The sequence below is a fragment of the Halteromyces radiatus genome (assembly GCF_025201355.1).
Source record: "Halteromyces radiatus strain CBS 162.75 chromosome Unknown BX664scaffold_7, whole genome shotgun sequence".
Taxonomy (NCBI): Eukaryota; Fungi; Mucoromycota; class Mucoromycetes; order Mucorales; family Cunninghamellaceae; genus Halteromyces; species Halteromyces radiatus.
In genome coordinates, this window is record NW_026251693.1 from 1,062,222 (window position 1) to 1,083,528 (window position 21,307).

At 32.8% G+C, this 21,307-nt stretch overlaps 9 protein-coding genes across 9 annotated transcripts; 4 read left to right on the top strand and 5 right to left on the bottom strand.

The window, feature by feature from the left end:
* Nucleotides 1-116: 116 nt before the first annotated feature.
* BX664DRAFT_339790 (uncharacterized protein) lies at nt 117-1,779 on the bottom strand. Its single transcript, XM_051546699.1, has 7 exons — nt 1,739-1,779; nt 1,616-1,681; nt 1,393-1,512; nt 1,132-1,281; nt 738-1,055; nt 526-685; nt 117-414 (listed from the first exon to the last, which is right to left on the bottom strand). The coding sequence occupies exons 1-7, from the start codon at nt 1,749-1,751 to the stop codon at nt 318-320; spliced, it is 924 nt and encodes a 307-aa protein (XP_051397742.1). The 5' UTR covers nt 1,752-1,779; the 3' UTR covers nt 117-317.
* A 184-nt stretch (nt 1,780-1,963) lies between these two features.
* BX664DRAFT_339791 (uncharacterized protein) lies at nt 1,964-4,524 on the top strand. The gene has a single exon (XM_051546700.1). It carries the CDS (start codon nt 2,029-2,031, stop codon nt 4,336-4,338), a length of 2,310 nt encoding a protein of 769 aa, XP_051397743.1. The 5' UTR covers nt 1,964-2,028; the 3' UTR covers nt 4,339-4,524.
* Nucleotides 4,525-5,002: 478 nt separating this feature from the next.
* On the bottom strand, nt 5,003-6,483 carry BX664DRAFT_189116 (P-loop containing nucleoside triphosphate hydrolase protein). The gene is made up of 4 exons (XM_051540059.1): nt 5,837-6,483; nt 5,403-5,779; nt 5,269-5,323; nt 5,003-5,183 (listed from the first exon to the last, which is right to left on the bottom strand). The coding sequence occupies exons 1-4, from the start codon at nt 6,473-6,475 to the stop codon at nt 5,058-5,060; spliced, it is 1,197 nt and encodes a 398-aa protein (XP_051397744.1). The 5' UTR covers nt 6,476-6,483; the 3' UTR covers nt 5,003-5,057.
* An 881-nt stretch (nt 6,484-7,364) lies between these two features.
* BX664DRAFT_267304 (mediator complex subunit MED14-domain-containing protein) lies at nt 7,365-10,605 on the top strand (the record flags this gene model as incomplete). Its single annotated transcript, XM_051540946.1, has 13 exons — nt 7,365-7,438; nt 7,532-7,616; nt 7,760-7,930; nt 8,013-8,142; nt 8,230-8,367; nt 8,455-8,538; nt 8,620-8,846; nt 9,071-9,262; nt 9,350-9,481; nt 9,598-9,721; nt 9,782-10,008; nt 10,120-10,229; nt 10,344-10,605. The coding sequence occupies 13 exons, from the start codon at nt 7,365-7,367 to the stop codon at nt 10,603-10,605; spliced, it is 1,956 nt and encodes a 651-aa protein (XP_051397745.1).
* A 1,984-nt stretch (nt 10,606-12,589) lies between these two features.
* Nucleotides 12,590-15,014, bottom strand: BX664DRAFT_339796 (RNA polymerase III transcription factor IIIC subunit-domain-containing protein). The gene is made up of 12 exons (XM_051546701.1): nt 14,837-15,014; nt 14,566-14,770; nt 14,415-14,492; nt 14,242-14,350; nt 14,110-14,164; nt 13,971-14,043; nt 13,789-13,862; nt 13,657-13,736; nt 13,477-13,575; nt 13,277-13,411; nt 13,058-13,211; nt 12,590-12,982 (listed from the first exon to the last, which is right to left on the bottom strand). Exons 1-12 carry the CDS (start codon nt 14,972-14,974, stop codon nt 12,659-12,661), a joined length of 1,524 nt encoding a protein of 507 aa, XP_051397746.1. The 5' UTR covers nt 14,975-15,014; the 3' UTR covers nt 12,590-12,658.
* Nucleotides 15,015-15,605: 591 nt separating this feature from the next.
* On the bottom strand, nt 15,606-17,415 carry BX664DRAFT_339798 (26S proteasome subunit P45). Its single transcript, XM_051546702.1, has 6 exons — nt 17,350-17,415; nt 17,223-17,270; nt 17,046-17,145; nt 16,543-16,982; nt 15,880-16,473; nt 15,606-15,809 (listed from the first exon to the last, which is right to left on the bottom strand). Exons 1-6 carry the CDS (start codon nt 17,350-17,352, stop codon nt 15,675-15,677), a joined length of 1,320 nt encoding a protein of 439 aa, XP_051397747.1. The 5' UTR covers nt 17,353-17,415; the 3' UTR covers nt 15,606-15,674.
* Nucleotides 17,416-17,548: 133 nt separating this feature from the next.
* BX664DRAFT_339800 (YL1 nuclear protein C-terminal domain-containing protein) lies at nt 17,549-18,178 on the top strand. The gene is made up of 3 exons (XM_051546703.1): nt 17,549-17,569; nt 17,632-17,828; nt 17,896-18,178. Coding segments are annotated over exons 1-3 (399 nt in total). The 5' UTR covers nt 17,549-17,567; the 3' UTR covers nt 18,096-18,178.
* On the bottom strand, nt 18,141-18,982 carry BX664DRAFT_339802 (ankyrin repeat-containing domain protein). Its single transcript, XM_051546704.1, has 4 exons — nt 18,813-18,982; nt 18,631-18,751; nt 18,399-18,575; nt 18,141-18,337 (listed from the first exon to the last, which is right to left on the bottom strand). The coding sequence occupies exons 1-4, from the start codon at nt 18,841-18,843 to the stop codon at nt 18,175-18,177; spliced, it is 492 nt and encodes a 163-aa protein (XP_051397749.1). The 5' UTR covers nt 18,844-18,982; the 3' UTR covers nt 18,141-18,174.
* Nucleotides 18,983-19,528: 546 nt separating this feature from the next.
* BX664DRAFT_388191 (uncharacterized protein) lies at nt 19,529-20,876 on the top strand. Its single transcript, XM_051549449.1, has 2 exons — nt 19,529-19,673; nt 19,766-20,876. The coding sequence occupies exons 1-2, from the start codon at nt 19,595-19,597 to the stop codon at nt 20,845-20,847; spliced, it is 1,161 nt and encodes a 386-aa protein (XP_051397750.1). The 5' UTR covers nt 19,529-19,594; the 3' UTR covers nt 20,848-20,876.
* Nucleotides 20,877-21,307: the final 431 nt, after the last annotated feature.

Here is a 21,307-nt window from a genome sequence, read left to right on the forward strand (position 1 = left end):
TATTTGTACAATGCTTTATTACTGTGTTATTATTATTGTACGCATCTATACTTTCATATTCAACACCTCAGGACGATTTCCTTTTTTGGCTTTTATCATGGTCCAGAATCATCATCTTTTTCAAACCAACACAAACACAAATCTATTTTATTTCATCCACAATATATTCAATGATATAATAATCACTAAAATCTATGGTATACTACATTTCTAAAACTAATTATCCATATCCACAGGTCTACCTATATCAATATTGTTGATTCACTCTTCTCTTTTTTTGTTGTTCATTGTTTGACCTTGTTGTATTCACTGCCTTGTTAGTTGAAGAATACTTTGCAGGTATTGGCCCAAATGATTTCAGAGAGCTTGACAGGATTTTCATTTCGAACTGAGGCAACTACATGTAGAACAGAACTAATGAGAGAAAAAAAAAAGAAAAGAAAAGAAAAGAGACAAGTAATAATTTCCAATGTTAACTTCCAATGTCTTTTTCTTGCTTTTTCCTTATGTAAGGCAGTTTCTTACCCTATAGCACATGGTTCACATCTACTCTTGACTGTACAACCCATTTCAAACTTTTCTTTCTTCTTGCTATCAGGAACATATAAAGTGATTTCTTCTTTTGGTACGTTTTTCAAATGAGCATAAGAAGCATGAGTTGGTCGAATGTCACACCATGGCCCATCTATAATAAGATGATGTTTAGTACCATTTTTGTTGATATTTTATCTTGTTACCAGTTTCAATCATTAATCGATCTTGTGGAATAGCCTTGACAACTTCTAAATTTTCTTGAGTCTTGAGAGAGCAACCATTAATACCGATATAAAGTCCAAGTTCTACTAATTTTTCCATTTCATCCATTGTACCAGTAAAAGAGTGGACAACCCCATGTGTAAAATGTTGTCGATACTGTTTGATCAGAGTATAAAAGTCATCACCTGTGTTTCGATTGTGGAAAAACATGGGTAGTTTCGTTTCCTTGGCAAGATCAAATTGTACCTGGAAATACTTTTTTTGAGTTTCCTTGTCACAAAAATGAAGTCGATCATAATCTTTTTTTTTTTTTTTTTAAAAAAAAAAATGGGGGTTAGAATTGTGATCTATGTATTGATTTATAGAAGATTTTACCTAAACCACATTCGCCGATAGCAACCACGCATGGGTTTTCCTTGATCAAACTTCGCAGACCTTCCAAATAAGCTTGTGGTCCTTGATCATAGTTTTCGAATTCCGTACTTCGAGTAGGATGACATCCAACAGTAGAATAAAGATAACCAGCTATATATAAAACAGAAAATAGATGTTTGAATTGACAATAATTACAATGAATAAGAATTATTTCCCATCATCCTTTTTCATTCTCGTTCTTCTTTTCATATTCCAACTTACCATGTTCAGGTTTTGTGGCCATTTCGATTGCTTCTTTGGAATCAGCCAAGTTGGTACCTGTGATGATCATTCTTTCAACACCAGCCTTTTTTGCGCGTTCCAATACTAATTCAAGGTCATCTACGTATTAAAAAAAAAAAGAAGAGACAATTATAATAAAGATGTTAGTGAATATAGTTTAGGATAGAGTGAGATAAAATAATAGAATAAAATAAAGTCTTACCTTGATGTACTTGCTTCTCGCGGTAAATACCTTGAAACATGGGATCAGTCAAATTGATACCAATATCTATTCAAATAAAACATTGATCAATTTATTTATTTTCAATTCATTTGAGTTCTATACCTATAAATCGCATTTTCCTGTAAACTGAAGTAGAAAGTGAGCGAAGAAGCATAAAGGAAGAGAAAAAAGGTTGGATTAGGAAATTCCCAAAGATTTAAGCTTCGCTGTTTCAAATTTTAACAGTGACTGGTGGCCAGGCCTAGTTAGACATATTTTTTTTTTTTTTTCCCTCGAGTTACCACTTTTTTTTTTTTTTTTTTTTTTTTTTTTTTTGGCGTGAATTGGTGGACCCTTTCTTTCTTTCTTTTTTATTTCACTGTTTTCTCAAGCATATCAAGTATGAAAACGGGATGGTATTCTGTACTTGCTTATGTCTGAAGAAACATGCTCTACAAAACATGCGCCATTCCTTTACGGTCTGTAAACGAATAACCACATCCCAATTACAACATTCTCGTTTCTACAGCAATACATCGACATCACTATTACTTTTACGACAACCGTCACCTTCTGTACCTCGACTAATCAATAGATCCTTACAATACCCGACTGTCTTTCATAGTCATTCATCACGACACTGGCGTTTCATATCTGTTAGCTCATCTTTACCCTGTTCTTCCAACAAACAACATGGATTAAAATACGAAAAAGATGACATGACTCCTATTGAACACTTGGCTTCACCAACCATATTACTTCAACATTGGTCTCAACCTATAAATAAAACTTCGATGAAGGAAACAACAACTGACATTTCTTCTCCAGCTAATTACGATCAAGCCAGCAAGCATAATTTGGATACCACCATGTTGACTAGTTGTATACAAGATGGACGACTTGGAGATGCCATGACTCTATTGATGAACTCGAATTCAATACACAAAGGTACAATTGGATATGCTACGAAAGCTCGACGATTGCTTTTCACGAAATTAGCCCACTTGTCTTTTATTGAACTGGCCGATCTACTTGAATCTTGGATGCAGACACAGCGACAACAAATACATGAAGGACACATTTCCAGTAAACGTTTGACACTGTTTCTCAAAGCACTTATGATGACCTTACCTATGACCCTGGTGGAACAACTAGTACTCCGGTTTCCTTCTGATTATTATTTACAAGCAGCTTTAGTCAGTCGATACGTGAAAAATTACTTGGCAAGCGACAATGAAAGTGATACCCAGTTGGGAACCATGTTGGCATTATTAGATACGTCCATTAAGAGGATTACGGAATCACCAGATACAATCGTGCGATTATACAACTTGGTCTTGAATGGATGTTTAAAAAAACAGGATTGGCATCATGTCGCTGAGGTATTGTCACGAATGGAATCATCGGGTTGTTCCTTGGATACAGCTTCTTTCAACATGTTGATACGATCTCGACTGGAAAATGATGATGTGGAAGCAGCAAAAGCATTGTACGAAGAAATGGTACAGTTCTCTCTGACACCAACTACAGCAACTTACAATACATTCATTAAACACGCCTGTCAACAACAAAGGTGGGAGGATATGACTTTGTGGATCGATCGATTATTGGAACAACATCAACCAAATCCGATAACGTTACGTATTATGACTGCCGCTTTGACTGATCATACTGATCAACCCCAAGTGTTGGATGCTTTTGGTCGTGTTGCTCTGATGGTTCCAGTGACGAATGAAGAATTGGAAAGGACGATCAACGTTAGTGTAGCTCAATTACTGCGTCATAAACACACTCGTTTGGCATTGGATATCCTATACAAATTATTTGCTCCCCAGCCGAATCTCAAGGACTACAGCCTGTCGACTCTAACTTATAATCTACTGATTCATGCATTGGCACAAGAAGGGAATATGGAAGCAGCTGATCAAGTACTTGTTTTGATGCGAGACAAAAAATTAGATGATGACAACAACAACAACAACAACAATATCATGCCTATGACCATACCTGACCCTGATATTGTTAGTTATACCTCACTGATACATGGATATATCCGGACAGCAACATCACATGACATGGACATTCGACGTATTTTGAATTTGTACAATGAGATCATGGAACGAGGCTTGGAAACAAATGCAACTTTACAATCAGTAGTTTTGTATGGGATGATCAAGTCTAGATTTCAGGATATCGATGAATGTGCTTCGTTATTTGCTGCTATGGTGGAAGAGGATGATGACAATTTGGAACAACTGTATGATGGCAAAATGGAACCTAAACTCGCCAAAATGACAATGTATAACATGATGATGGATGGTTATTTCTTACACCAATACTATGGAAAGGATCAACAAAATTCAACATCAAAAACAACAACAACAACAACATCTGGTCAACGGCATATACCACCAGAAGCATTGACCTTATTGAATCAAGCAATTGTAAGACGATTACCATTAACGACAGCAACTATGAATATTTGGGTGCGTGGACTTGCTATCTTCAATCACGATCTTATTGCTGCTGAAGCCATGGTGAAATGGATGTCTCTTACTCATCATGTGAAACTCAACGAACGGACGATTTATTATTTGGTGCAAACAGCAATCACTCAGGATCGTTGGGACAAGGCAAGGAAATGGATCAAAAAGTATGAAAGTATGGGTCAAGTCATTCAAGGTACTGGTCTTCAATATTTTAAAAATATGGTGATCAAGTGAATCATGATGAATTTTGGTATTCCCTCCATTTTTTTTTTATATATATATTTATTTCATCTTTATTTTACAATGTACACTCCCCTCCTCTCTCTCTCTCATACTCATAGATTAGGTACATTGTGTTGTATTATTATTCTTTTTTTTTTATTTATTATTTTTTGACTTGTATATTTTGACCAAATTGGGAATAAAAAGTAGACTTTTATCGATAGAATAGAAATATAATAAGATAGAAATTTTGTTTTACAAATATGTGTTTTAAATTTCAGAATAAGAAATATGTATCGTGATGATGAATGCTGATAGTGTATCCCTGTCTTAGCAGTGAATATGATGATGATAATGATGATAATATCATACCATATAAAAAATGTAGTTTTTTTTTTTTTTTTTTTTTTTTTTTTTTTTTTTTTCAAGTATGGCTGTTGAAAAGGATCAGCTCACCTGCTGAGGCAATCATCATCAATCATCAATCAATGTGTTTTGACATACTCTATCGACATCTCTAAAGCGACATCTAGAAAAGTGATAATGCCACATCCATTTTCGGGAAAGCCTCATATTTTTATTTTACAACATCGCGAAACTATTTTCTTGTGACCCGACAAAAAAAAAAAACTTTGAAAACATGGATAAATATCAAATATCTATATATATTATATGTGTGCTGAATGTATATTTATAAAAGATATAAGGGAAACAAACAAATAAAGTACTAACTAAGAAGAATGAGAGAATGACCTTGATCTATAATTGCTTGTAACTGTTTGGACGGAAGATTGACTACTTCTGTGATTTAATCCTTTCGAAGCTTGTTTCACTTCATCCTCTGTGCACGATCGAATCTACAGAAAAAAAAAATACATCAAATTAGCACTAAATATCCACTCATTTGAATATTCTCTTTTTTTTTTTTCCTTCTTCCTGTACCTTGAGTGATTCTCGATCGAATTTGTAGGGAATAACGCCAGTAGTACCATCGTATCTATCAATAAATGTTGAGAAATAAATGCCATTTGTTAACCCAAAAAAGACAAAAATAAAGACAAATAAACACTCTATACCTGTTCTTCTTCACATCGAGGTATTGAAGTCCACCAAGACCATGCTTTTGTAGGATGATGACATTGTCTGCCTCTTGTGTGACCTTGGCGCTACCGAAAACTGAGTTGATATCCATTTGTTCACCAGGATCCTTTCTTGGATGGACTACCAGGGAGATGTGGACGTTCTGTTTGGTGGCGAATCTTCGTAATTGATGAACTGCATAATCTTGTAATTCCCATCGATCTAAACTTGATCTACCTTGTTGTGATAACATGAATTGAAGATTGTCAAGAATGATATGTTGAACACCGTGCTTATCTACTGCATGTTGACTTGCTTCAAGAACATCATCGATCGCCGTGCTACTAAAGAATTTCAAAAAATAAAGTGGAAGCTAGATAATTATGTTAAATATCGAAAATCAATATTATGTATATATATGTTCACTTACCTTTTCGAATTCATTTCCCCAATGGTCAAGTTCTTCAGGATATAAACTAAGATCTTTTTCTGCAAATTGATAAAGCATCTTCTTGGCTAATCGTTGATTCAGAATTTCAAAGGATCCCCATAAGGTTGGTACTCCACTTTTGCAGTAATCCAAGGACAGTTGACTCATTACCGTTGTTTTCCCACCACCTGTTGTTCCTGTTACAATTGTCAATTCACCTTGTCGATGACCCTTGAGAATTTGATTCAATGCTGGTAGATCCGTTGACTGTACTCCTTTTGATTCTTCTGGATGCAAGATATCTTGGTATATTTGTTGTCGTAGGTCCGAAAAATTCAAAATCTTATCATGTTTATCACTAGTTTTTTGTTGTTTTGAGAGTAATGAGGTATCCAGTTCTTCAAAGCTATTAAAAGGATCTAGAGTTGTTGTAGTATCTTCAAAAAGTGTATCGTGTACAGAATCTATCCTTGAATTGGGTGTATCAAAATGCTCTAGAGGATCTGTCACCATAGCCGTTTGTGTAGGATTTCTGGTTGTATGTAGTCGATGATACCAGGAAGAACGTATACAACTTCTTTTATAATCGGTTGAAAGAAGTTTATAAGTAGGACGTAGGTATCTTCCAGTTGATAACATGTTTGTTGTAAAAAAATTGGAACAAAAAAGAAAGAAGGAAAAAGAAAAAAAATTATTTTTATCCGGTACGTGGAGTTTAAAATGGACCACAACGCGTTGATGACAATGAATTGCACTTGCTTTTAAGTTTAATACAACAAAACTAAGAAGTGTATTCCTATCAGTTTGAATATCAAATGAGAGAGAAACTAGAAGTTATAAATGAAATTGACGAAAATCATACAATGACTACAATGCCTTTTTACATGTATAACAATAGGAATAAACCATATATCAATTTTTCTCTTTACATATGTTAACAATAATAAAAAAAAAAAAACAATGAAAACTTTAAGAATGTTACTTAAATATTCTAATATATATTATTGTTATCAAATATAATGGCGTTAATAATATCATCTTATTTTTTTACCTTTATGCGTTTTTAATATAGAATATCGTCACAGCCAATTTGGGGATTTTTTTTTTTTTTTGAACGCCGAGGAGCTTGAATTCTTGAAAAAAGTCGCATCTTATTTCTCTCTTGTTTTTCTCTGTCGCTCTCTCTTCCCTTTTTTTTTTTTTTTTTTTTTTTTATTTCTCCACTTTCTTGATTGATCTTTTCAATCTTTTTACTTTATTTTGGTGAATTGATTGTTGAAGCAATTGGGAAAAAGAGCAAGACGACATACACATTTCGATATAGTACAAGTCATTGTCTCAACACAACAAAAGTATGCATTCAGTTTCGCCTGTGGATCAATTAGCTTTCGGCAAAGAAACAAACGGATATGGAAAAAAGGATAAAGGCACAACAGGAAATAATAATAATGAACAACACCAAATAAGTTTACAAAATGGTAAAACTATAACATCCGACAAGATCATTCTTCCTGTTGAAATGGCTAGTATGGTTCCTCTTCGTACTCTTGTTGGAAAGATGATCAACAAAGCTCATGCTGACTTGATGACCTTGACTGACACGTAAGAACTTATTTTCTTTTCTTTTATTATATATTGTTTGTCAAACTAATATTTTCCTTTTTCCTTTTTATTATTACTAAAATAATAAAATAGATTACCTTCCATGTCTGATGTTGAACGAAAACGACAGATCCTCAACTATACCACTTTTACACGGAAACAGTTCCTAAAATTAATGGTACTGGTGAAATGGGCTGAAAATGCAAACGATATTCAAATGTGTCAAGTATGTCAATAAAATAACAAATGGATTTATTTTTGATTTCTCATCTTTCCCATTACTACTTTTCCCTTTTTTTTTTTTCTTTACAATTTTAATAGAACATTATGGCATTTTTGGCGAATCAAAACAAGACGTTCCAAGATACAGTAGACTTCCTTCACAAGATTCATATCGAGTTACCAGCTGCTCGTGTTCGAAATTTTGATATACTAACAGCTGTTGATGTCCTAACAACAGGAACTTACCAACGCATGCCAACCAAAATTGAAGTAAGCCGAAAACTATCATAGACCTTTTAATTACAAACTTAATATCATTCTCTTAACTAAATTATATTATTCTTATTTATAGGATATGTTACCACCAAAACCGTTAACAGATCAACAAGTATTAGAAACATTCGAAAAAATGAACGACGAAATCCGAATCCGAATGTTGACAAAAGAAGTTTTACCTTCTCCTATGCAGCAATATCGTATCGGTAAGGAAAGAATGGAGGGGGGATAGAAAAAAAAAACTCTTTCAACATATTTGCCCACTAACTTTTTGTTTTACTCTTCTTTTTTAGAGAACGGACGTGTTTACTTTTGCGTGGAAAATGAATTCGAAGTATCACTTACATTAATGGGAAATAGCGATGATCGAAAATGGTGGATTATATCTCTGGATGTTTTAGTTCAACCTTCTTCAGGTGGTAGTGCGGCTGGTAATATTAAGAAAAAAAAATATGGATAAAAAAAATATCACATAGAACTTAATTTTTCTTACTATTATTTATTATTCTGTTTGATAGATGTAGATATATCTTTGAATGAAAACCAACGACAACGACTTCGAGCAAATGCACAACGACAATTAACACCTCCAAGCATACCAAGTGAGAATAAGACTGAACAATTACCCGCTGAAACCAATACAACAAATGACAAATCATCTCCAGATATACAAACTGCTTTAGAATCATCAACAGATCGGCAGTTATTCTTCCCTTTGGTCAATCTCTACGACTATATTCATCTCTTCTGTCTCAACATGCAATTGGAAATTATATATATTCAGGCTACGATGATGGCAAAAACTCGTTGGCTCGATCAGCTAAAAGTTCATATGAACTCTACAAGAACACATTTGACTCTAATATATTGGGGAGGTGGATCTCCAACAGCACACTGGGGTAGTCCACAGGTAAAAAAAAAAAAAAAAAAAAAAAAAAAAAAAAATTGGGTAGTGCGGTAAGAGCAAGATAGAAATAACTATCATTCTGAATACATATTTTGTTTACATAGGTTCTTGATCAAGATGACTCTCAACTCCAACAACAACAGCAAACGACATCTAGCACAACAATTGAAATTTCTATCCGCAATGAAGAAACAAAACGAGCAGAATCGATGGTAGTACCAAGCAAGGCATCATCTATCGCTGTTCGTGATGAATTGAAAGGATTGATTCAAAAATCTGGTATTGGTGCTTCAGTTTCTTTGGCAGATTTGGATGAAACAAGCAGAAACAAAGTCTATTGTTCATTGAAATATCCCAAAAGTTGTCTGGATGTCCTTTGGAGTGGAAGTAAAAATCTTCATACAAACGAAACGTTATTGGTAAGTTTAGAATCTTTTGAAAATATTGTATATACGGAAATTGACTTGTCCAATACTAAATTCTTTATATATATATATACGATCTAGAACTCGATGAATATGAATGTCGAACTACTTTTATTACATGTTACGAATTACCACAAACATGCTATCCTTGGTAAATTCCGACAACTTCTCAAATCCCAGTCAGTGTTCTTGGAAGAAAATGGATTGCATCTGGTAGATGATTATTATCAGGATAAATTGGACTCGTCAGGTATATAATAAATATATACATCTAAAAAGTTTAGAACTGATTGATTATATTTTATTTTATTTTCATCACATTAGATGAGGTTTCCGATGGACAACCTTTAGTTATACGGTACAGACATGATCGTTATATTCACATTGATTTCGATAGTCGTGTTGGTCGTGTCAAGGTGTATGAAGCTGGCAAGAATAGTGGTGATGGTGATGGTAAGAATAAAATAGACGGGGGGGCTTGTATCCCAATACTTATTCTTTATTATATAATAGTGAAACTTAGTGGTTTAGAAGATCGATTGAATACAGACCCTATCAATATTGGACGTCATTTACTCTGGCTTCGATCCGAAGTGGTGGTACATGAAATTGTCTCGCTGGCGAAGCAGTTAAATCTACAGCCTTTCCATCCTTCTCAAATGTTACTTCGAGCAGATGACATGATGAAACTCTTTGGCGATCTACCAACGTCTTCACCTGACCTTATGAGCTCATCGACTGTCAAGAATCGACTACAACAGCAAGCATCAACTATATCATCAACGTCATCAGTATCTTCACCTACACCACGACGGGCCGGTGTTGAACAAGGACAACAACAATTAGCAAAGTCATCTTATCCTCAGCATTGTGTCTTTTTACAATTTTCTCAATTTGAAGATTGGTATTTGGTAGTAGCTGTCATTAGAAATGAATTCCAATCATCATTGTGTTGTCTCAAGTATGGAATAACGAAGAAAAGGAAAAAAAAAAAGGCAGAATAGGAAAACTGGACAGTCATCTGTTCTATGTACTTATCTTCTTTCTTTTTTTTAAAAAAAAAAAATAGGAAAAGCACGGATCAAAATGCTATATACCAAGAATTTGCAGACTTGATCCATGTGGATTATGATCAGGTGTGGAAAGAACGATTTATCAATGGACGGAATGATGATTTGGAATTGAAGTTATCGACAAAAAAACGACATAATGATATATCAAAGGATATCAAAAAATTGACTTCTGAACAACATTCGCCTAAAAGACGAAGAACAATGGATGAAAACGATCTCTTGCCTGGATCATTAAGAAGAACATTAGACAAAACTGATAAGTAAGTCCATAGAAAGTATATGCGAATGATGATACTGATAATACAATTCCTTTTTAAACAAATGATTTGATATAGTTTGGCTATTGACCTGCCTTTTTTAGCAAAGCTTGAATCACTTTCTAGGTATAAAGCACATAATAATATGACTCATCATGTTTTTATTACTAATATGTCTATCATTATTTTTTCCATTCATGTAGAGCATTCATTACCAACCGCAAGATTGAACTGCAACTACATCAATATAGGACTATCCGTTCTCATGCTCGACCCTTCATTAAATCATTATCTGGAAAAGAAACTCGTGCAATGAACCATCCATCTGCTGATCGAATGGAAGTGATATGTGTTTCTCAAAAGGATCTTCTAAAGACATGTGCTTATCGTAACGTTGATATTATATTACCTCCTGGACCTCCTGGAACTACTACTCCAGTGAGTGGAACTGCAAAAGTGGATATGCTATCCTGGGTAGATTCTATTCTTCCTCGTATGGGAAATGAAGTTATGTTACGTGCTTCTGGATGGTGGACTAGAGGTAGAAGTCAATGTTTTGTGGAAATACAAGATCGCGTTGATTGGACCAATATTCCTTTGAAATCAAATGATATTGCAGGTAAAATCTAAAAAAAAAAAAAAAAAAAAAAGTTCTCACTTTTTATTTTATTTTGTATGGATTTAGATCATATCTATTTGAATTGCAATAATAGTATATTATCATTTACTTACACTGATATTGATTCCTGTGTTGATCGTTTTCTAACTGATTGGGAACGGATTTTTATGATGGCCAATCTTTCAAGACAAGGTAAAAACAAAGAATTTGAAATACATTGATATAACTAATTATTATTATTATTGTGTAGTCTCATCTATTTGGCTGAAAAAGTTCAAAGACCAGTTATCATTCGAACCATGCGATATGCGAACATTGACCTTCACCTATGCAACTGAATTTATGTGTACTATTCGATGGGATTCTCCTAGCAAAGGTCGATCACGACGATATATTGTCAATCTTGGAACAAAGGCTGAAATGGAAGGAAACAATACAGCAAACAATCTTCACAAACATGCTTCAAGTACATCGGACAAGGTATTACTACTTCCTACAGCATGCAAACGCAATCCTCATTGGCGAGTGGCATCTTTCCTTCAAGATGTTTTGAATGACAAACGGGATTTGGTTTATTTTGTTCAAGTTATCTTCCAAACTCTTCCATTGATGGCTTGTCTGGAACAATTAGAAGTAGCCTGTGCAGAGGAAGGGGATGTTGGTCGAGTATGCATCATTCCACGGGCATCTGATTCTGTACGCATTGTGTTTTCATCTCTGTAAGTTGATCCTATATTTGTGGTTCCTTTCATTTATTTTATATATTTTACTTTATTAGATATGGTATTGACATTCGATTCCATGGACCTTCGATGATGTGTATTTCTGATGCTGCATTTTACCATACTTTTTATCGCGCACTCAATGCTACGACAAAATCCTTGATCCCCCCGGCACCTTACATACCCCCATCGGCATCCATGATGGAACAAAAGGACAATGGTATGTCTCCCATCAAAGTGGCACAACAAATGAACTGCAAACCATTTACAGAGTTTGACAAATTATTACAAGATGTGGATGATTGGATCTTCACCTCGCCTGATAAAAACGATTCACAACTATCTTATTTGGAACAATCTTACTGGTCGGATGCTTCTGAACCTTCGGTCATTCCCTTTGATCATGGTCTTCTTTGTTCAGCCTCTCTCTGTAGAAATGTATTATTCAAATTGCAACACTCAAATTTTGGTTCTTGATTTTTTTTTTTTTTGTTGTCCCCTTTTGTTGCGTTTCCTTTTTTTTTTTTTTTTCTAAGTTTATCTCCATTTCCCTTTTATATATACACTCTCACATATATAAATACTTTTTTTTATATACAATTCAAACCAATAAAAGTCAAAATTCATTACAATATTATTTATTCTACATGGTGTGTATGTAAAATTATATAAGTTTATTAAAAGTTCAAAGTCCTAACATTAATACATAATCATTCCAGTCAATCCCAATCAGTATCTCTGACCAAATTGCCAGCATCATCATCATCATCAGAATCGCCACTTTCCAAAGCTTTCATCTCCGTATCGTCATCAATCCCATACCGTTCAGTAGGTCGATCCGTTTCAACAGTAGTAGTAGCGGCAGAAGAAGATTCCGGTTGTGCGACCAATGTGTCTTTATCTTTTTGTATCTTATCATCAAGTCCTTTATCCATGTTGGGCATGCGGACGCATTGACCAGTTTCCATTAGTTGTTGATGTTTTTGACGCAAGGCATTTCTTGCAGCTTCAAATGCCGAAGCATAATAGAATCCATGTCGTTTCTAATAACAAAATTAAAAAAAAAAATAAAGATCATAGTTTGAGTGAACATTCATTCTTTTCATTCTTATTATTACCGTTGGAGGACCAGAATGCAAATACTTGGAAGAACGAAGAATACAATCAAAATCTGGATCAGTGATATCACATACTTGATACCAGGAAGAACGAGTAGGTATAGAATGGCCATCAAAGATGTAGGAAGGAGTCTGTACACCATCATTTTCAGTACTAAGTATAAATAATAAAGAAAAAAGGTAATCAAGATTATCGTCCAGTTTTTTTATATTTCTTACCTTGAAGAGGGATCTTGTTGTTCTTGTTCATTAGCAAACACTGGTAATTCACGATTTCGTTTCGCACGCACATATCGTTTGTTTGATGCAGTATTGCTAGTAGCATGACCCATACGAATATCTACCTGCTGATACCTAAAAACATCAAAAAAAAGTTGATATTAGTCATCCATTCTCATGATATTGTATTGTTTACTTACATTGCATAACGTTGATCTTCTTTTGGATCGACACCATATTTCACCCAACAATCACGCCAAGGTCCATTTTGAAAAGAATATGCAATAGATGCTAAAGCCCTATTAAAAAATAAAATAAATAAATACAACGTGTTTGAGTGATCCAATATTTTTAAATTATTTTTAATAGAAATTTCTTACTCCATGAAATATTTGTCATCATCAACATTCATTCGACTTCGTAAAGCATGTTTTGACCAAATAGGACGATCCTCGTAGAGCTATATATACATTGAGTCAGTTGCATAATCAAAAACCTTTTTTTTTTTTTACCTGTTCCATTTTTTCCTTGAGTTCCAATGCATCGCCAAAAAGATGTTTGGATGATGGTGGTTTAGTTGGAATCTGTAAGAACAAAAGAGAGTTAAAGAATATAGATACTATCAAAGAAGATTCAAATAACTGTTGATAAATGTGAAATCAAATAATAATAATAATAATAATAAAAAGGATATTGTTGGTCTCGAAGGAGATAATAGTTCGATCCATTGAATTAGTGGTAGATAGATTGACAAGTTTGGTAACATACTAGAAAAAGATAATGGTTAGTCATCTTCGATATAGCATAATATTGAAATCAAGGCAAGGTATTACCGTTCCATCAGGTTGTAAAACACGGATACGAGTCACCGGGGCATTTTGTTTGTATCTACAATATAGTAAAAAAAAAAAAAATCAATCACACATAACTTATTTCCTTTATACTTCGAAATGTCATTGACTTACTCATATTTGAATGGCGTTTCTGCGTTAGTAAAAACAGGAGGTGGTATGTTTCGTAAATTGTTCATATCATCATCATTCAGGGAAACTTTATAATCCAAGATACTTTTGGCTGCATAAAAAAAAAAAAAAAGATCAACCATGATATTCTCTATTTTCATGTCCCTTCAACTTACTATCTCCAGTAACCAAAGCTGATCGTAGTTTCCTTGAAGGATCATCTTTGGGTACCAAGTATTGGAAGTCAGCCATCCCTAAAAATGAGAAAAGAAAAAAAAAAGAACACATATCAATGATCAAATAATATATATATATATATATAATTACCTCTAAATCGACAAGTTTGTGGAATAGTTCCAATTAATTCTGTTGTAATTTGACCTGGATCTTCAGGTTGATCCTTTCTTCTTCGACGTGTCACTTTGACTAGAACCCTAGAGCTAGGTACAATAGATCCATTGATGGTATGGCAAAAAGGATCATTGGGTCGGTATCGTAATTCGAGGACGTTATTTTCCTTGTTTTTGTAAACCTAGAAATGAAACAAAGGGTGGTATAAATGTACTATTATTATTATTATTATTTATTCAAATGATACCTGAGAAACTGCTTTTTCGCCACCAAAGGTTTGTAAAACACGATCGATGTTCTTGACAACACCTGGATATTCTACACAAAAGAACTTGCGATTGCCAACAGGATAAATTGGTGCCTTTTCAGATGTTGTTGATTCCATATGGAAAGTAAATTATATGTATATAAAGAAGAAAAAAAAAAAATGAGAGAGAGAAAAAAAATCAAACTTTCGTACTGGATTTAAACTTCCGCAGATGGCGAGTGTCTTAAGATTTATTCATGCATCACCATTTTGACGTTTCGCTTTATTATAGTAACAATGTTTCTATTATATGTTTATATTTGTAATAATATGATACTATCTATTGTGATGAATGAATTACGATTGTAGTATATGAAAGGATAACGGTTTGAAAGTTGAAGGATGATTGGATGATTATGGATGGACGATGTTTTACGAGGGAAAAAAAAATAAAAGTGATATCCAAAATTTTCAAGCTATTCAGCTTAAGTAAGTTTACCTCTGATAAGTCATTGTCAGGGAAGTATCAGCGGTCTTACTAAAAAGAATAAGGGCCCAGTTGCTTTTCTTTTAAGATGTAAATCCTTAGGCGTACAAATCGTGATGCCGCTTGGGTCAAGCAAAGTAGCATTTGGAGAATCGATCAATCGTCATTACTTCATTCAGTACTCTTTCTTCGTCATGACTGACATCATCATCACTGGTATTGGGACTCAACATCAACCATCATTTAGAAATATAAAGTATCATTAAAAAATAAACTAAAAGATAAAGTACTAATAATTTTTTTATTGGGGGATTTTGAATAATAGTAATAAAAACAATCATAAAAAAAAAATCAAAGATAAAGACCTTCAGGAGTTCCTTCACTCTTTCTATACAACACCTTTTCACGAGCCTTTCGTAAATCTTCGGCCACTACCTTCATACGACGTTCACGTAATGCCAACAACCCAGCTTCTGTACAAATAGCCTATCAAAAAAAAAAAAAAAGGAATCAGAAAAGAAGATAAAACACAAATATATATATATATATAGATTACCTTGATATCAGCACCAGAAAGATCATCTTTAGACATGACGAATTCTTCCAAGTCAACATCATCAGCTAAAGTCATTCTTGAGGTATGGATATTGAAGATACGACGCTTTGTCTTGACATCAGGGAGAGGGAATTCAATCTTACGATCAATACGACCAGGACGAATCAAAGCAGGATCCAAACTATCGATTTTGTTTGTTGCCATAATCACCTTGACATCACCACGAGAATCAAAACCATCCAATTGATTTAATAGTTCTAACATAGTACGTTGAATTTCACGTTCACCACCCGAAGTCGAATCATAACGTTTAGTACCAACAGCATCGATTTCATCAATAAATACAATGGAAGGAGCATTTTCTTCGGCTACTCGGAAAAGTTCACGGACAAGTTTAGGACCATCACCTAGATATTTTTGAATAAGTTCTGAACCAACAATACGTAAGAAAGTAGCACTCGTTTGATTGGCCACAGCCTTAGCAAGTAAAGTTTTCCCAGTACCAGGAACACCATATAAGATAACACCTTTTGGAGGCTTAATACCCATTTCTTCATATAATTCAGGATGTGTTAATGGCAATTCAACTGCTTCCTATAATATTAAATAAAATATCATTTTAGTTTTCATTCTTTATTTTTTTTTATTTTTTTTTTTTTTTACCTTGATTTCTTGAATTTGTTGTTCCAAACCACCAATATCAGCATAAGATTCAGTAGGAGCTTTTTCCAATTTCATAACACTAACCATAGGATCTGTATCATCTTGAAGTACACCTACCACAGCCATTGTTTTATGATGTAATAGAACACTACAACCTGGTTCTAAAGAATCCTTATCCACAAAGCTCATGACAGATACATAATATTCTGGACCTGTTGATGATGATACAATAACATGATCGTCGTCAATAATTTCTTCCAAAGAGCCTACAGACATGGGTGAACCACGAAGATCGTCCACTCTTGTTCGTTCTTCTTGATCCCTTTCTTCAGCAGGTTTAAGTCTTTCTTGATTTTGCACAAATTCTTCTTCCAATAATAAATAATCTTTCACTCTTTCCATCTTGAGCATCTTTAAACGACATCGAGTAGTAGGAAATACTAAATAAAATAAATAAATAAATAAATAAAAAAAAGTAGATCTAAAACAAATATATATATTACCTTGAGGTAACTTGGCACTTGTATCAGGACCTCTTTTCTTTTTCTTTCCAACCCGAGTAGGTACAGGAGGTTCCCACTTTTTCTTTTTTTGATCTTTATCCTATAATATATAAAAAAAAAAAAAGAGTGAGATAAGATACCACTTATATATATATGATTTATTTATTTTTTTTTTACTTTGTCTTTCTTGTCATTGCCTCTTGGCATACCAGATTGTGAATTTCCCTATAATAATAAAATACAATAATAAAAGGTTAAGTATATATATATATATATATATTATCATCAAATATAGATCATTTACCATTTTGAATAATAAGTTAAGGAATGAAAGAGAAAAGAAAAAAAAAAAGGTTGCGCGTTCTTTTGCTGAACGTCAAAAAAGTGCGAGAATAGAGAATGAAAATTTTATTCACTTTTGTCCACGTCAGCTCTGATAGTAAGTATGCTGAATTTCAAAAAATCGCATTTCTTTTTTTTTTTTTCTCTGTCTCTCTCTCTCTCTCTCTTTATATAACTAAAATGTATGTTAATCAAACTTATTTTGTAGTGTTATATACTCACTTTTAATAATATATATTTATAGGGCACCTAAACGAACAAAGAAATCTACGATACCAAAGTCACCTTCTGTAGATGATACTAGTGATAATGTATTAAATCTTACTTTGGAGAAAAAACCTTTTAAAAGTTCAAAATACTCAACACCCAAAAAGTGGAAGAACTTGAAACAAATCTTAACTTTGGAAAAGAATCAAGACTTTAGTTTGGATATACCTACTTGTAAATATATGAAAAATATATATATAATTTATTTCTCTATATATTAAATATATTATTTATTGATTAGATCAAAATATTGAATGTCCTCCTTCTATACGACCTCAAAAGAAATATTGTGATGTGACAGGTTTGGAAGCAAACTATACTGATCCAAAAAGTGGATTACGTTATCATAATACTGAAATTTATCAATTCATTCGTACTCTTGGTGTTCCTAATGTTCAAGCTTATCTTGGTAGTCGAAATGCTGCTGTAGTTTTAAAATAGATATATTATTTATTATTATTATTCATTGTACATACAAACTATATATATATATTCATTTATTCTAATCAAATAAACTATATTATATCTGATCATCAATCATATCATCTTCATCATCATCATCATCTTCTTGTTCTTCTTCTTCATCACCTTCCACTAATACGCTTGTCAATAAATCATTCATATCTTCATTATTTATATCTTTGACCAAAGAAAGAGGTGAATCTTTATTCTTGTTTTCAATTCTATGAAAAATATCGTTATTATTTTTGATATTAATGATGATGATGATTTTTTTTTTTTTACCTTGGATTCGCCCCAGCATCCAATAAAATATTGACCATTTCTAAAGCTATTTCTGGATCATCCTTGTATTGTACTGCATTATGTAAAGGAGTATCACCTATAGCATTCTTACTATTCATATGTATACCAGCGACGCGTACTAAGAGTTCTAAACAAGCAAGAGCACCATATTTTGTTCTAAAAATAATAAAATGAGTATAATAATAATAATAATTAAAAGTAGAAATTTTACGCATAATGAAGAGAAGTATTGCCATTATCGTCAGTAAAGGAAATGTCGAAGTCACCTTGAGCTAATAAGTCATTCAACCATTCGTCTTGATCATTTCTACAAGCAGCAAGGATAAGTTGATCTATTTTTCGATAAAAAGGTTAAAATATAATATGTAATATATAAATAGTAAAGTACTAAACTGTTCGAAGCACCGTGAATCTCTTCGTCCATTTTTACGAGAAAAAAAAAAGAGTTCTTTCAACAAAAACAGTAAAAAAAAAAAAATCAAATCAATAAAAAATAGGCGGAGTGTAAAAATAACCATTGGGAATCACATCCCAATAGTAAAGGATAATCTATCATCCATCACAATGAATAATAAATAAGAAAGATAAGTGATTTTTTTTATTAACAATTTAAATTACAATATCATCCATTTTTGAAATATATTTTATCTGAATTACTTTTCTTAATAATAATAATAAAGGCCTATAATATAATAATAGGTCTTATATAATAATAAAAAAGACCATATATTTTTACTTACTTGAATTGGACCAAAATCAAAAAAAAAAGTACATATTTTTGGAATGTAGTACAAACAAGGTACAACTATTTTTGGAGAGGTTTTACAGTTTTTTCAATAACTTTTTTTTATTATTATTATTTTATTTTATGATTGAGAAATGTTTCTATTTTTGTTTTAAAAATAATAATAATCAAGTAAAGAGTTATATATATATAGTAAATTAGAATTATTACTACACTGTTTGTGCAATTCAATTGCCTTTTTTCTTTCCAAAATTGGATTGATTTGATTCCCCGAATTCGGTTTTGTGAGATGTGGAAATTTCCTATTTTTTGACTCTCTCTTTTCTCCCTTTTCCTTTCTTTTCCTTTTTTTTTTTTTTTTTTTTTTTTAATTTACTTATTCTTTTAATCATTCTATAATACTACATTATATATATATATATATATATTTATGCATTCTTCTTCCAATAATAATAGAAGTCATCGTAATAGTGATCCTTATAGAGCAGCAAGAAGAACTCTTAGTCCAGGTAAAACTATAATTGAATTATATACATCAGTTCTTTTTTTTTTTTTTCTTTTTTAACTTTATTATTATTTTTTTTCTTTATTTTCAATATAGCTGATTCATATGATTCCTCCAAGTTAAGATCTGAATCTGACATTCACTCTCGATCAGCGTCTGATAGTAGTACTAGTCGACTTACAACTTCTCAACCAACGTACGATCATAGACGAAATGATTATTATACTGATGATCCTTATGCACCAAGACAAACGAGTCATAAACATCATACACGAAAAGATACACCAGAATCACATCATACTACCAATTCATCTTCAACGATACCATCACAAGAACAACAATCCGATTATTATCAAGCTCAAAAAGCCAATTCTTATTTACCATATTCACATCATCAACCAGGAAAGAAAGATCATTATTATCAACCTCCAGCAACGTCTATGTACTTGGAAAGTGAACATTTACCTAGTTTTACATCACCACACAATGGCGGAGGAGTTGGATCTTTATTACAAGATAATATTGTCATGGATATGGTTGATTCTCCGATACTCACACGTCGAAAGGAAGGATTGGATCGTTTACCTCCCTTGGAAGAAAAGAAACGACGGCGATTCTATGGATTGGGCGCGAAAAGATTATTGATTATTGTATTTATCTTTATTGTCATTGTAGTGATTGTTTGGTACTTTGTTTGGCCTCGAACATTTACTATGACTTATGTGGATACAAATCTTTATGGAAGTGCTTATCAACCTATTCATCCAAACAATACAGTCACTGGATTTCAAACTACTTGGAATGTCTCCATGATGGCTGACAACAAGGAAAATTGGGTACCCACTCATGTTAGTAGATTGGATCTCGATATTTATGATCAAAGCACTGGTGTAAGATTTGCAAATGGTACTTATGGTTCTTTTGTTTTACCTCCCAAATCACAAAAACCTATCGACTTTATTGTCAATATTGATTATGATCCAGCACCAAATGATCAAACCTTACAAGATCTTTCAGCTGCATGTTTAGCTCAATTAGAACCAAATGATCCATCACAACCTCAACCACAATCACAACAATCTCTCAATTTACATTTCGATGTCACTTATCATATAGCCGGTATTGCCTGGACATCTCAAACAAGACAAAATGTTGGTCAATTCAATTGTCCCACATGATACCCTTATTATTATTATTTTATTTTTATCTTATCTATAATAAAATAACTTTATTCTATCTTTTACCTTTTTTTTTTTTTTTTTATCATGTGGGTTTCTTATGTATAGTTTTTAAGGATTTCAAAAATAATTGTTAAAAAAATATATAACTTTTTGTTGAAACTTTTTTTTTCTATTCCGATAGCTATAATTTGATCCATTTGACCAATCAAAGGACAAAGATGATCTTATCCGTATCAATCCGACTCTGTCTCTCTATTACTAAATGAGGATCGTTTTGATTCCATACGGATGAAAAGATGAATGATGATTGGAAGACGGGATTCCATAGAAAGGAGGAAACAAAATAGAAAGAAACATACCATAAAACGCTAGATTCGGTAAGTCAAAAAAGACGTGATTTTCTTGATTTTTGAGATAAAATAAAGTGGTAAATTTTCTATTTTTTTTTTTTTTTTTT